General features: G+C 40.6%; 1 protein-coding gene across 1 annotated transcript in view; it reads right to left on the bottom strand.

The window, feature by feature from the left end:
* ANO6 (anoctamin 6) overlaps positions 1 to 14748 on the bottom strand; it is a gene marked incomplete at its 3' end in the record, with an annotated part of 54100 nt that overhangs the window by 16942 nt on the left and 22410 nt on the right. Inside the window, exons 6-15 of the mRNA XM_010133607.1 lie at positions 14619 to 14734; positions 14099 to 14233; positions 12690 to 12795; positions 11435 to 11495; positions 8062 to 8207; positions 6586 to 6663; positions 4873 to 5098; positions 3815 to 3984; positions 3151 to 3248; positions 96 to 226 (exon numbers count right to left, since the gene is read on the bottom strand). Coding sequence (XP_010131909.1) covers positions 96 to 226; positions 3151 to 3248; positions 3815 to 3984; positions 4873 to 5098; positions 6586 to 6663; positions 8062 to 8207; positions 11435 to 11495; positions 12690 to 12795; positions 14099 to 14233; positions 14619 to 14734 — 1267 coding nt within the window. The remainder of the gene's footprint in view (positions 1 to 95; positions 227 to 3150; positions 3249 to 3814; positions 3985 to 4872; positions 5099 to 6585; positions 6664 to 8061; positions 8208 to 11434; positions 11496 to 12689; positions 12796 to 14098; positions 14234 to 14618; positions 14735 to 14748) is intronic.

Raw genomic sequence — 14748 nt, 5'->3', positions numbered from 1 at the left:
CTATACACTAATTAAGCAGTACTTGTGTGAAGATCTTCTGTAGAGCGTGATCACATACAGCAGTGGCAGTGAGCCCTAATTAAACTGCTACTTACCCATTTCAAGGTACTCATAAAACAGTCCAAGTTTTCCAATGGGCTGCAGGTGGTAGTCCTGTTCCCAGCGTGGAACAACTTTTTCTGATCGAGCAGCAGCACAGTATCTTCCGATTAGATTCTTAACCCAACTATCAGCCAGGGAGAAAAAGACCACTAACATTGGTAAAGTAACCTAAAAGGTTCAGTGAATGGAAAAAATTGACATTTGTGCTCTTATAGCTTTGAACAGTGGATTCAGTTCTGAAAAGTGGATTCATACTGAAAAGTTCCTTCAAACATGAGTATAATCTTCTGTTGCCCTATCTTGAAAGCAGTTATTTGCAACCATAAATAAAAGCGTAAAAGGACAATATATCAGAATCATAGTGATTTATACTTACATTGTACACCTGAATGACCACATAAAAACCAAGGTAACAAAAAATTGAGTTAAATGTAGGCCTGTGGTTAGACAGATTAATTCCTTCTGATCACAAAATTCACAGAATCATAGCGTGGTTGAGGTTGGGAGACACCTCTGGTGGTCATTTGGCCCAACCCCTCCTTGCACAGGCAGAGCCACCTAGAGCCAGTTGCCCAGGATCAAGTGCAGATGGCTTTTCAACATCTCCAAAGATGGAGACTTCACAACCTCTCTGGGCAATCTGTGCCAGTGCTTGGTCACCTTCAAGGTGAAAAAGTGTTTTCTGATATTCAGAGGGAATCTCCTGTGTTTCAGTTTGTGTCTATTGCCTCTGGTCCTGTCACTGAGATTAGTCTGTACCCCTGTTCTTTACTCTCCCCCTTCAGATATTTGTATACATCGATAAGATTTCCCTGAGTCACCTCTTCTCCAGGCTGAACAGTCCCAGTCCTTCCAGTCTCTCCTCGTATGTGAGGTGTTCCAGTCCCTTAATCATCCTTGTGGCCCTTTGCTGGACTTTCTTAAGTATGTCCTTGTTTCTCTGGTACTGGGTGGCCCAGAACTGGGTACAGTACTCCAGATGTGGCCTCTCCAGGGCTGAGTAGAAGGGAAGGATCACTTCCCTCAACAAGTGTGCTGGGAGCGCTACTAATGCAGCTGAAGATACCATTCATCTTCTTTGCCATAAGGACACATTGCTAGCTGAGACTCAACTTGGTATCCACCAGGGCCTCCAGTCCCTTTTCTGCCAAGCTGCTCCAGCTGGGCAACCCCCAGCATACTCTGGTGCGTGGGGTTGTTCTTCCCCAGGTGCAGGACTTAGCATTTCCCCTTGTTGAATTCCATGAGGTTCTTGTCAGGCCATTTCTCCAGCCTGTCAAGATCCCTCTGGGTGGTAGCATAACCCTCAGTTAGGTGTCATCAGCAAAACTTGCTGAGGGTGCACTCTGTCCCCTCATCCAGATCATTAATGGAGTTGTTAAACAGGATGGGACCCAGTAGTGATCCCTGGCATACACTGCTAGTGACTAGCCTCCAACTAGACTTCATGCTAGTGATCATCACCCTCTGGGCTTGGCCATCAAGCCAGTTTTCAGTCCTGCTGATCCTTGGATCCTTCAGATCCTTGCTGTCTGCTCATCCAGCCCATACTTCCATAACTTCTCTATGAGGCTTTTATAGAACACAGTGTCAACACCCATACTGAAGACCAGGTAGACAACATCCACAGCTCTCCCCTCGTCTACTGAGCCAGAAATTTCATCATAGAAGGTTAGCAGGTTGGTCAACAATGATTTCCCTATGGTAAATCCATTCTTGCTACTCCTAATGATTTTCTTGTCCTTCATGTGCCTGGAAATGGTTTCCGGCATTAGCTGCTCCTTCACCTTCCAAGTGATCAAGGTGAGGCTGATCTTCCCATCTGAAAGGCTTGCATGAGTATTTAAGAAAACTGATGAATTGGCTGTAGCCATTTTCAACAGTCAAAGAACCATATTAAAAAAAGGGGGGTGGGGGCAAATGTCTATCAACACAGAAGAAAACAAAATGGTCCTCTTTTATACTTGCAGAGATTCAGAATGAGAGAGCAGTTGAGAACCAGATCCAGAAGTGATACTCAGTATTTCAACACCTAACTGTTAGTTGTCACCCTGGAAAGTGAATCAAAGATTCCAGTCAGATGAATATATTTCCTGTACACAAAATGGGGAGTCAGTTGTTTATAGTTGAAGCTGACATCTGCAGGCGCTCACAGTCTAGGGACCCTTCCCCAGCAAAAGAAGATGTTGAAAAGAGGATTGGTCTACAGGTCCATCCTGCAACCAGCAACATATACAGAGCATTGGGGTCTGGAGGAACTGTATCTCAGCAGAACACTCTAGCCTCAACCCTAGACAGTGTTTATGATATGCTTTGAAATGGGGTTACTGCACAGCAAAGGAGCACAATTCGTGGGCTTGGAAGAGTCACAGCCAGAGGGAATACAATGGCATGGGCTGGTGCTTATGGCATTCATGAGGGCTTGAGCAAACTGGGAGTTCCCTACTCTAAGCAACACAACAGCCACTGATCAGCATAAAATAAAGACCAAGCCCTGGAAGAAGGAACAGAGTCCTGAATAGTAACTTAGCCTAAATTAAATGAAGGGCATTTGTGGCTAGTACTTTGCTTGCTGTTCACATTAAGACATGACCTTCCAGAGAACTGCCCCACTGAAAGAGAACGTATACACTATGATTGTCAAATATAACTGGAAAACTAAATGAGTTAAATTAGTAACTTACGAATGATTTTTAAAAGCCCAATGTATAACAACAAATCATTCCACTCAATATTAAGCAGCTCTCTTTAGTTTAATATTTTCAGAGCTTCTATTGCCTCAGTTTTAAATATCCAAGCTGAAACAGATTGAGGTTGATTTGCAGAGGAAGGAAGCATGTCAGATTAGAACTACAATCAGTCAGAATTATAGAGACAGGAGCTCAGACCTGCCAGACTGAAAATACCCAAAGTGTCTAAGAAGGCCCCAAAAGACTTTGGAATACAATTCGTGCCTATCAAATTTAGTGACCAAATGCCTGAATACATCAAGCAAAAGCAATATCTTTCAACTATGAAAAAACAGTTTACTTAATAGTTTAAACTTACGGAAGAAGCACTTCTTGAATGTTGTTCCAGATTGCTTTACCTCCTACTATGATGGCAAGCTGAGTTGTGAGTTCAAGGAGACATCCACCTGGATCACACTGAAGGTTAGGAGAGACATGAAAAATTGTTCAAGTTGAGTAACTTTTCAGGTGTGAATGAAGCATTTCAAATAATATATTCCTGATTTATTACGATAACATTTCTTAAAGCAATATTATTATTAAGATTATTAAGGCAAACCTTTCCACTAAGGTATGCAAAAGGCAATTACAGGCCACATATGGTAAGTTGACAGGACACCAATGAAAGAGTGAAATACCAGATGAAGCCATGCAGTTTTGTACTGTGCTGTGACCAGGTCACCCAGCAGAAAAGGAATGCTTCTATTGATGTTCTCCCCTTGTCATGTGCCAGTTCTCAGATTGTTGGACCACAGGCAAATAAGCTTGTCTGGGTATGCATAATACATTTCTGAGCCCAACTGGTCTCGTGTCGTATTCTTTTATGCTAGAGGTTACTAAGGAGGCAATTGGCTTGGGAGGCAGTCACTTTTTTAACCCTCATGTTAAGTATGTACAACTATGTTACACACTTCTAACTGCAGCAGAATACCTGGGCTAATGGCTCCTGCTGTTTAAAAACAAACACTATCATACACACCTACCTCCTCATTGCGATACTTTCCTAGCCAATAAACTGGATTTCCAGGGTGACCTACAAATTTACCCTTAAAGAAGGCTATGTAGAAGCATGAAGAATAGTAGTTGACAAACTGGAACAAGAACATCTTTGTGGTCAGACTGTTTTCATAGTCAGTTTGTGTCCTTGGAAGCTCTGAAATTAAAAAAACAAAATTAAAAAAAAAATTTAAAAAAGCCAACCTACAAGTAACCTACAAGCTGCTTTAGAGCCTCAGCTGGAAGCGTATGTGTATGCCTTGTATTCCTTAATATGGCTGAGAGCATTATAAATTAGATTGTACATAATCTCCATGTATGCTGTAGCCATTATGCTAATTCTAAAACTATATGGGTTGTAAAAAGGAAAGAACTTGTTCCCTGACAATAAAGAAAAAGAACAAGAAAAAATTCTGATAACTCAGGAAAAAAAAGCACCCAAATCCAGCACATTCAAGAAAGATGCAAATGTAACATTTTGAACTGATGAAACAGAATTAAATGAAACTATATTAAAACACCGCACTACTTCACACATCTAAAGTAAAATAGCTGCTTTAATATTGATGGACTGCATATAAAGAATAATAATATTTGTGACTGTTTATCTATTTAATAACATGGGAATGGTATCTAGCTTTGGAACAGTGACCTTATTTCATTTATTTATAAGAAAACAGCTATTTTCCCCATAAACTAAAGCTAATGTAATTGAATGTGTTACGCATTACTGATCTGTTTTCATAAAGCTTGGTTATTATAGTAATTTTCTTTGCTTTGTCTGCTTCACAAGCACAAAACTAAACAATCAAACTTTCATGCTGGCTATACAAGGAGTTTTCAGGCAAAGAGTTGAATTTCATATTCCTTTGATACTGAGAAAATAAGTATATGAAAACTTCTGGGTGGTATTGTGTGATTTGGTGGGAAAATTTTGAATTTTGTGGTATAGGAATTTATTTGAATTCTTATTATACATATAAATGCTGGTTTTTCCGCTATTTTCCCCTGAATTTCTATCATCTGAGGTACAGCAGCAGCATACCAAAGTCAGTAATAAGGATTGCCACTTTTTCATAGATGACGTTGAGAACCATAATGACTATAAAGCTGATGAGCGAAGCAGTTATTGAAGTGGCTGTCTGCGGAGTCAGGTACTTGCGGATCGCCTCCATCCCGCTAATGTGCTGTGACAACGTTCCAGAAAACACCAGGAAAACCGAGAGCCTGTAGACAATGACTCCAATGACTGAAGCAATAATCAAAAGAATCTGCCAAGGGAACACAAGAAAGATGTTAATGTTGAACCACTGGCTTTAGGAAAAAGTGAGCTTGAAACACTTTTTGCAACAGGCTAAAGGAAACCAGTTGTGTGCCTGTCATTCCATTGCAAGAGGATGATCAAATAAGATAGAAGGCAATAAATACAGAATTCATAAACAAAGCCATTTTTTTCCCGTGCAGCATAGTCAATCTGCAGGGAAGAAAAGAGATGGTCTGGTTTATGACTAATAACAAGGTTTGTACCGCTGCAAGCGAAGATAATGAGATGCATAATCAAATCTTACGCCTCGAGGCATGTGATGGAAGAAATCTCCCTCTTTTGACATTGGGCAGTTGGCAGGATGGCAAATGTACTAGCAAGTCTGCATTGGTTATGAAGCGGGCTGCACCTTCTCTTTCACATGATAATGTTACCGAATACAGACCCGTTGCAGGAACAGACAAATTTTAAGCCAGTCATACAATCTGCAGGCCTCGTAATGATGATCCATGTACCCCCTCTTGCTTGCCATCTCCTCTCTTTCTGCTTCTCCTCCTGCTTTTATTTCTTGCCAGTTCTCTAGCTATTATTCAGATTGAGGTTCATAGAGCAAGCTGTGAATATTTTTTTCACTATCTCTGCAAACAGCTATGAATTCACCTACCTCCCCCTACCCTGCGCATAATAAGAGTGCAGTAACACAAATGACAAACCCAGACCAAACCTCTTCCCTTCAACCCGAAGTCCTGCCTGTTTAAATCTATTGAAACCATTAAAAGTATCTATTTAAACTTTAATTGAAAGTCTTATTTCCTTTGTGTTTCAGACACGTTAATGCTGAGGCTTTCCTGGGCTGCCAGCCGCCATTCTATCTCCTCTCTGTCTCCTGTCACCCTAGGATGGGGTCTTTTCCAGCTGTTTTGTGCTACAGGCGAAGAGGACATTCTCACGATGTTATATATTGTTTCATGGGTGACTGGACTGCTTTCAAGTTTTAGTTGTAATTAAAGCAGCAGCTCTGGAAGATTAGGGAGTGTCCAGCTTTGCTCTGTTAAGTGAAACGGAAAACCTTGAAAAGAGGCCCAGGAGTGTGAGACATGATATTGCAGGAAACAGCTGGAACAAGTAGGAGAAAAACTGTGAGGGAGGAGAGCATATAAACCAAAGTCTTTCCTCTACTCCCTCGCAAAAGCAAAGACATTTGTCTTAAAATAATGAGGGAAAAGCCAACGGACCACGTTCACAAATATAACTCACAAGTTACAGCTGCAGGATATTTTGAAGCATATTTTCTATTGAATGCTCATGAGTATTCAGTGACTAAAGCTACCTTCTTCATGTGAGTCCATCCATACCTTATGAGCTTGGTTTATGCATCACATGGAGAACCAACTGAGCCTGTTGCATTGTTACCTTTTGTTCAGCTCAGGAGGATCTTTATTCAGACACACTAGAGAATTGAATTAATGAGGTGAAAGAATAAGAGAACTTTACCCAGAAGAAGACTGCACTTGCACAGAAAGTTATCCGTACACACTTCCCACAGGCGGTGTATGGCACATGCTCTTCTTGCTGTAAAAAATTTGGAAATAGATTAAGGATGCACCCAATCTTTTCTTCATATTTTTGTGTGCTTCAATTAAACTCTTTATGATATTGAGGGCTGAAAAAAGGAAAGAAGTCCCCGTTATCCTGGGAACTCACATTTATTCATGATTTCAGAGGTCTTGCCTGACTTTTTTTGCCCATTCTACGATAAAAATGACTTCCATAGAGGCTGAGTGTCCTCAGCTCTTACTGACTTCAGCTACGACAGGGTGCATAGTCCTTTTGAATGGAGTCATCCTTCTTGGCTGATCATGGCATCTAAGGTCACTATCTTTCAAACCTCACTGCCTAAAATTAACAGGCTCTAAAATTTTGGTCCCTGATCTCAGTATTTCTCAGTTAATCCTATAGGAGCAATGGGATGGCTTTCCCAAGACAATGCCTGCCCCAGTATGGTGGTGTGAAAAATTCACTAAGTCTTTACAGGATCTCCGAGGATCACAATCATTATGTTTCAGCATATTCTTCATTTTTTGAACTGTCTGAAAGGAACTTTCTAGCTATGATTTGATACATTAAAGTTGGCATAGGTTTATAAGCTTTTAAACAGACCAAGGTTTTTAGTAGTACAAGATACAAGAAGAAGATCTCTATAAGATAGTTTCAACTATAGCAGTTATTTTTGAAACTTTTAAAGTGCCCTCTAATAAACATTAGTGTAATGTGGGTGGAATGTGAAAGCAGTGCAAATGATCAGATAAACACTAGAGTAATATATTGGCAGAGAATAACAAAAAAATGAAAGCTGAGCTGGAGCGAGCTCTAGAAGCTAAAGCTACTAAAAATGTATAATAAATACAGATCGGAAGTAAGAGCCTCATAAATAAAAATCCTCTTTCATTGAAATGAGGATCGTCCTTGTCCCTGTGAGTTTGCTGTTATTAATCGTAATTGCATCCACATGCACTTAGCAACAAATAAAACAAATGCTTCAAACAGAGACATCTTTAGTTAAAAAACCTGTCTTGGCATGATATGTAATGTAACATCTTTCCCTCTATTTCACCCTTTTTTTTCCCTGACGCATTCTTAGGCAAACTTAGCAAATGCTCTGTGATCTTGGCCTCTGGCAGCAGCACTGAATCATTTATTGGGAGATTTAATAATGTAGACTTAGTCTCCTAAGCCGAGGACAATGCCTACTTCTGTTTATTTGTGACACAGGAACCTCAGCAGTGCAAGCTCCTCAAACAGGCAACTTTAAGGGCACTTTAAGGTGCCCACAGTTAAGCACAAATTCCCTCTCATGCATGTGTACACTGCTGTTTTATACAGCTTCAGTCCAGATTCACTATTTTCATAGTGTCCTCTCACAACATGTCTATTGCAGTACCCATCACTGGTTATCAAGATATTCCTTACCTGTGTGATTTCGTTCATTACTACATGAGTGCACTGAGCTTCGTATTCTGGGCGGACTTGTTCTTCTTGCTCTAAGTACTCAACTGTGTCCCATTCATACTCCAGTTCAGCCTGTCGTCGCTTCCAAAACTCCAAAAACAAAGTAACTACCCAGAAGATAGACAATATGAGCAATACCACATGAGTACTGGACACTGCTTGACTCGCTGGGCTATAATAAGTGGCTCATTTTTCCATACAGATTTTCACAGACGTGGAACAAAACCCTTCCTGGCTTATGTGATGGTGAAAATAGCTGAATCTACTTCTTTACGCAATTATTGCTTTGTACACAGATCCTTTAATATGAGAAACCAGAGATAAATAGTGTTGCATAGGTGGAGACAAAACACTGGGGAGTGCAGGACTTCTAGAAAGGAAGAACTCAGGATGCCAAAAATCTCCATGAATAAAAGCTCATGTTCATTCATTATCAGTTTGCAAACTTCAGGAACCAATGATAAACGGTAAAGCAGTTGAATTACAGCTCTCTTTCCTCCTCTGCTAGCATGAATCTGAATGGACTGCAGGTATTTTTGCATGGCATGGAGCTTAGAAGCTCTCTGGGCTGGGCCATCAGTTTCCCTGGACCGTGCTTCTACAACTGGAAGCACTGGGGGACCAGGTACACAGATGCCTAAGCGGTCCTGGCTAGACATGAATTCAGTCAAACTCATTACCTTGTCCAGAGACACGATGGAGATAGATTTGGCAGCAGAGGCAAGGACAGATCCAGCTAAGAAGGCTGGGAGGAGCTCAGGATGATGGGTGTCACCACCATGCTCCCCAGTACACCTGATGTTTTATTACTGGAGACAGCACATCCTCAGACTGAATAAGTGGTGTGGCTCTGCAGCACTGACTCCAGGAGGAGTTAGTATCCCATCACTGCATTCCTCATTACTCCCATTGCCTTGGAGTAATTACCCCTAAAAGTCTTGCTTTTATTGGTTTAGCCCCTCACCCTGAATGATGAAACATCAATGGCGTGCAGTTACAGATTCAAACATTAAAGGGTATTTCCAATATCGGGTGGTATTCCAATACCACACCTGAAAAACCCCAAACTGAAACATTTAACCCCAGAAAATTCTATGGGCTGGACTGTGAGATGACTTTGGCATCTGTACACAAGGAAAACCCCAGGAAACCCTCCTCCGTCGGGGGCCTCTTGCACAAGGACTTCTCTGCTACTTCAGGCTTAGAAGCACAAAGGCCATTCCAAGCAGTGGGCCAGAAGATCATATTTGCCTTCTCCTGCAGGAGCAAGATTGGTCTTCCATAAACCTCTGACTGCTGCCCAGCCCAAATCACAGGACGCTATAGGCTATACTGATTTGCTCCAGCTGCAAATCCAGCTGCTGCTGGGGAGTCCAGAAGTGCAGGGCCTCCTGTGTCAGCCTTGTGCTAACAGCGAAAGAAGGGCACATAACATGGGGACAGCTCTGCCAGCCCTAATACAAAGAAAATATCTTCTAGCTAAAATAAGCCAGCAACCAAGTTGTGACTGTCAGAAAGGAAGGACCTGCTGCTGGATTTGACACTTTCCTTTTATTTTGAGCCAGCATTTTTTTTTTAAACAGTGGGAAAAAATTATACTTGAGAATCAGGAGATACGAGCACTAATTCCACCTCATGCTGGTGGTGTGTGTAGTCCCCTTTCATGTGCCCCTCAACACTGCCAGTCGGTATGGCCCAGGTGTTCTGCCTCTGAAGCTGTGTCACCGAAGACTAAAAAGAAATGCCTTCATTGGAGAAGATTTGTTTGTTTAATTAATCTTGCTCAGGGAGGGGACCCAGTGATGGCAGCAAGTGAAGCAGAAGCTGCCTCTTGTTCATGACCTTTGCCACGACCAGCAGTCATACCATCATGGGAGAAGAGGCAGAAGTGTTGGTCCAGAGCATTAATGTAGAGAGGGCTAATTCCTGAGCACTAATTCTCTGTTGTTTTATAGCGTTTTAAGATCTTTGAAGGGAATACACTAAAAAAAATCGGAATTATTTAAGGTGTATTGATAATAATGATGCAATAATGTATCTAAAATCTAATTTTTTTTTTAGACAAGGAGATCTACAGAAGTATTAGAGCAATATGAAAATTGCAGCTGGATTTGCATCAGGACCAGGGGTCATTTGGATGCAGTACAATTTTTGACTGAATTGCTGTAATGCGATGCACCTCTTTATATGGTGGACATATGACAAGAATACTAATAGACCTTGCAGCCATCACTATAACCACGCAGCTTAACTTTGTAATTATTACTCTTGGAACCATTCTTCAAAACAGGAAACACAATTTTAATTAAAAAGCAAATTGCAGATAAGTTAACTATTCAGTGGACAGGAGAAGATTACATTAGTATCAAACATCTAATTTTCTTTTATTCAGAGGCTTTCCTGCTGGTATATAGTTTTTAGCATATATTTTGAAAGTCGTATTGTTTTTTAATTGATATGTTTCATTTTATATTTATTTAGAGCACTAGCTATTTTGAAGCACTTTAGGTCATCATGGGAAAATAAAAATACAATGTATTTTACAGAGAAAGAAAATCATGTGTTCTTGTCAACTACATATGAATTCAAAAAGTTTACATGAGTTAATTTCTCTATAGTAGCCTGTACAGAGACTTAACATTTATAGAGACCTAACAGACTCTTCTTTTGGTAATTTCTGGATAAGAGTGCAACAAAAGCCAGTTAACAAAGTTGCTAATATGAACAAATGAACCTGTTTCTGGGAAAATAAACCTTGCCTAATCCCTTGAATACAGCACCAAGTGGTTTGACCCATGGGAAACATCCTGGAGATATATTTTCTCCACTAAAAGATAGATTTAGTGCTTGTGACTACTGCACGTTTTAACAATCATTTTCTTAAATAAAGACAGGAGGAAAAAAATCCTGGGAAATACAATAAATGACTATTTTTCGATGGCATTGTGCAGTCACACAGCTGGTAATAGGCACAGGCAGCTCCAAAACTCTTTGGAAAAAAAACCCAGCTCGTCTGGCAGATATCCTTAAGCATGTGGCTGGCTCCTGCTGGATGAACATGAGGCAACTCTAATTGCTTCTCTTGGACTTTTCTCCAAGTCAAACAAAACAAAACAGACACTGAAGACCAAGTTCAAGTTCTATAATTTTTTGCTTTCTTATGATGCTAAAAAAGAGCTCCTGTGAATGTACCTATCTTCTGCAGAGCTACCTACTAGTGAATTCTTGAGTGCTAGAAAATGAAGCCATTGCAAATTTATCCGTGTTTTCTTGCCTGATGCTGGAAGCTTAGCCAAAATTAGATGACAAACCACAATTGTTGAAATCGACTTACCCCATATTCCCATAAATACGGCAAACACCAGAGTTCCAAAGCTATCAAATATACAGAGTTTCTGGAAAAATGGAACAGAAAAATAAGTCTTCAAATATAATCGACAACTTTTTTTTTCTTCTACACTGACCCAGAACAGAGGCTGCTTACTGAGCATGTTGACTTTTAGTTTTTATGTAGTTTAGTAAACAACCCTTATTGATAGTGCTTCCTCAATTTCTGTCAATGCACACCACCCTCCGGTCAATTAAGGAAATTAAATGCAAAGCCCAGGATTAAAAATATAAGCCAAATATGCAGCAAGGGGTTAGTAAAATGGTGTGCTCTCAAACTTCCTTCCATCTGTTGTACAGGAAGAGGAAAAACAGTTCTTCTGGTCTGGGAACTCTGTAGAGTTATGTATTTTTAATACAGCCACAAAATGGCAATAGAAACATCTGGTTCTCATGGGCAGGCTGACAACAGATCAAGCTAGTAAGCAAAAACACATTCTGATGAGACACCCCCGTGGACAAAATTTGCCTTTTATTTCCATCATAGCCTTTTCCCTGTATTCTTATTTCTTTAACCCTTTAGTGTGCTGAAGCAACACGTTAAAGCTGGGCAAAATATTTTTGACTAATCACTGAAAAATTGCAGTTTTGGGAGTGACTGAATCTATGGGAAGGAATGACAAATGTCTAACATTAGCCAAGTGAGAGAAGGTAATGGAGAAAGAAAGCGAGGTTCCTCTAGACAGGAACTCAGATCAAGAGTCTGGCTGTGTCACTGCTAACAGGACACAGCTGTGTCACAGCTTCTGTCATGGCCAGCATCAGCCTGTCCTTGTACCCATCTCCTCCTTGGGTCAAATTCAAGGCATGGATCCAGATAACTTCTTTGGGGACGGAGGGGACAGAATTTAGAAACAACAAAACATGCTTTAAACATCTCCTTGGCAAAACTGATTCAGAGCTACTGAATGAAGACTTCAGTAACTGAATTTTTAAAACATTTTAGTCCTGCATCAAATATTTGGCAGCTATGTGAAATAATAAAAAAAAAATTAACCTTATATAAAATTGGAGCAAATAATGTCATTTCTTTTTACTTCTCAAAGTTCAGTCAAACTCAGCTGTATCGAAAGTAACAACTATGTGCACAGTTTAGCAATTCTGCAGGACATTAGTGGAGGAACAAGGTCATTTTATGTGTAGTATTGGAGAAAGTGCAACTGAAGTTCAATAGTGTGTCTATAAGCTGTAAATGTAGTTACCTTGGACGATTCACAAGTGATGGTGAGGTTCCAGTAGGTACATACTTTATCACACTGAGGGCACATTATGATATTACCTCCTATGTTGGGATCACATACTTCTTGGCTAAAAACAAAACTAGTCAGTCACTCACCAACACTAAATTCTTTAGTCCTTTTTCGCACATGAGGACAGTGCAGTAATCTCAAGGAACTGAGGAATAATATACCAGTGATCTGCTCTCAGGAATCAGCCCCATACCCCAGCAACACGTCTGCATTTCCATTCTGATTCCATTCAGTTCTGATCTCAGAAATGCATGACATAGGAAGAAAAGAATTTCCATCCCTTGTATGTGGTGGTAATTCTCAAAACTGTTCACATTAAAAATAAAAATCTCTCACTCTTCAATAGGAAACCCACACTTACATGCTCACACACTATCATAGCAAGTCTGAGGGTAGAAGGAAGAGGAACACTGCCTACCAGAGCAAGGAGTAGCTGCAGAACCAAAATGGCTACCTAGTCCCTGTGGTCTTCTAAAAAGCTGGAAAATGTGCAGAGGGGGGCTGCTAGGGTAGTGCAAGGAATGGCAGATCTGTCTCCTAAGACATGGCAAAAGAATTGCCTCCTAACTGTGTGTACTAACCTAGTATGGTGGAGGCTGAAAGATGATGTAATTGCTCTCTATAAATACATCAGTGAGGTAAACCAGCTGGAGGGAGATCAACTATTTAACTAAATGCTAATACCAGCATATGGCTAAACGGGTATACATCTGCCACAGGAGTGGAGCTCTGGTACAGCCCTTCAGCCAGTTTTATAAACGCCCTTCTAGCGGAGAGTATACGGTGTGATGGCCTATAGACAATTTGGCACAATAACTCATATGTTTTTTTCCTGGATCATTGTGCCTTGGTTGAATTTTGTCATGTTCTGATGGGGGAAACTGTGTCATGACTATACCTCTCCTCCCAACGTATCCTGGGCAGCTGAAACCCCTGGGCTGTTGCTTTTCCTCTACTCTTCTTTCAACATAGAGGAAAGAAATTTTGGGGGTTTTATCAAGTTCTGTGGATATCTCCTTTAAGGATTATCACAGTGAAAATCATGTGTTACGGCAATTTTTATTGACTTTTGAGTGCCACTCTTCCTGTTTCTGCACTAGGTGTGGTGAACCTAGTGCAAAATATAAATAAAATAATGAAATAACAAATTTTCAGATGTCTATCACTGTAATGGTCCATGGACATCCATTACTCTTCTTATCTCATATTTAATGCTTTTACTTTCAATTCCACAACTGTGGTTGTTCTTGCCCTTCCATTTTGTCTCTTTTATTCTCTGGTGTCTTGCAAAACCTGTACAGTCCCCCTCTTGTGGTCCATGAAAAATGGCATGTGATATTAAAATAGGCCTGATCACGTACCTCCATGTGCAGTTGTTCTTTGCCAGACATCCATACAGGAAACAGCCTACTCCTACAACGGCAGCCACGATCAGCATGTTAGTGTAAAAGCCCAGCCAAGCAAAATAGATTCCAATTTTTTCTCCATAGTATTTCCTGTGGAAGAGAAAGGATTTTTTCTGAAATGCAAGTGAACTCATATTTCTGTTTTAAATGGCACTTCAGATATTTTGTGCCAACTTATATGGTTATATTCCTCCAGTTTGAACTTCCAGTTTGTGGAAGTATTACAACTGGGTATTTCTATTAACACTTCTGTGCTTTTATAAGAGGATAGAAAGGGGGTGGGGTGGGGTGGAAGGAAGGAAAGGAGCTGGTTTATTATGAAACTGTGCACAGAGTATGCTCCCATGCATGAATTGATAGGGGTGTATGTATCTGCCCTCAGTACTGAGCTGTGCCTCTTTGACATCTCCCAGACAAGACCAGCTATGTAAACTCCTAGTTCCCTCTACATCAGTCCAGCCCCAGTCACACCAACCTGATGAAATCCAGGGGCTGCAGTTTGAAAAAGTTTTTAGGATGAGCCCATTCTCTGTAGAGCAGATATCGTTCACTTGGGCAGTTGGGATCAGTTGATGGGTGCTTAAAACAAGACTGCAAAATAGAAA

This window comes from Buceros rhinoceros, unplaced genomic scaffold (genome assembly GCF_000710305.1).
Source record: "Buceros rhinoceros silvestris isolate BGI_N320 unplaced genomic scaffold, ASM71030v1 scaffold1903, whole genome shotgun sequence".
Taxonomy (NCBI): domain Eukaryota; kingdom Metazoa; phylum Chordata; class Aves; order Bucerotiformes; family Bucerotidae; genus Buceros; species Buceros rhinoceros.
The sequence above is the reverse complement of the archived record's forward strand: the minus strand, read 5'-3'. Positions and strand labels throughout refer to the sequence as shown.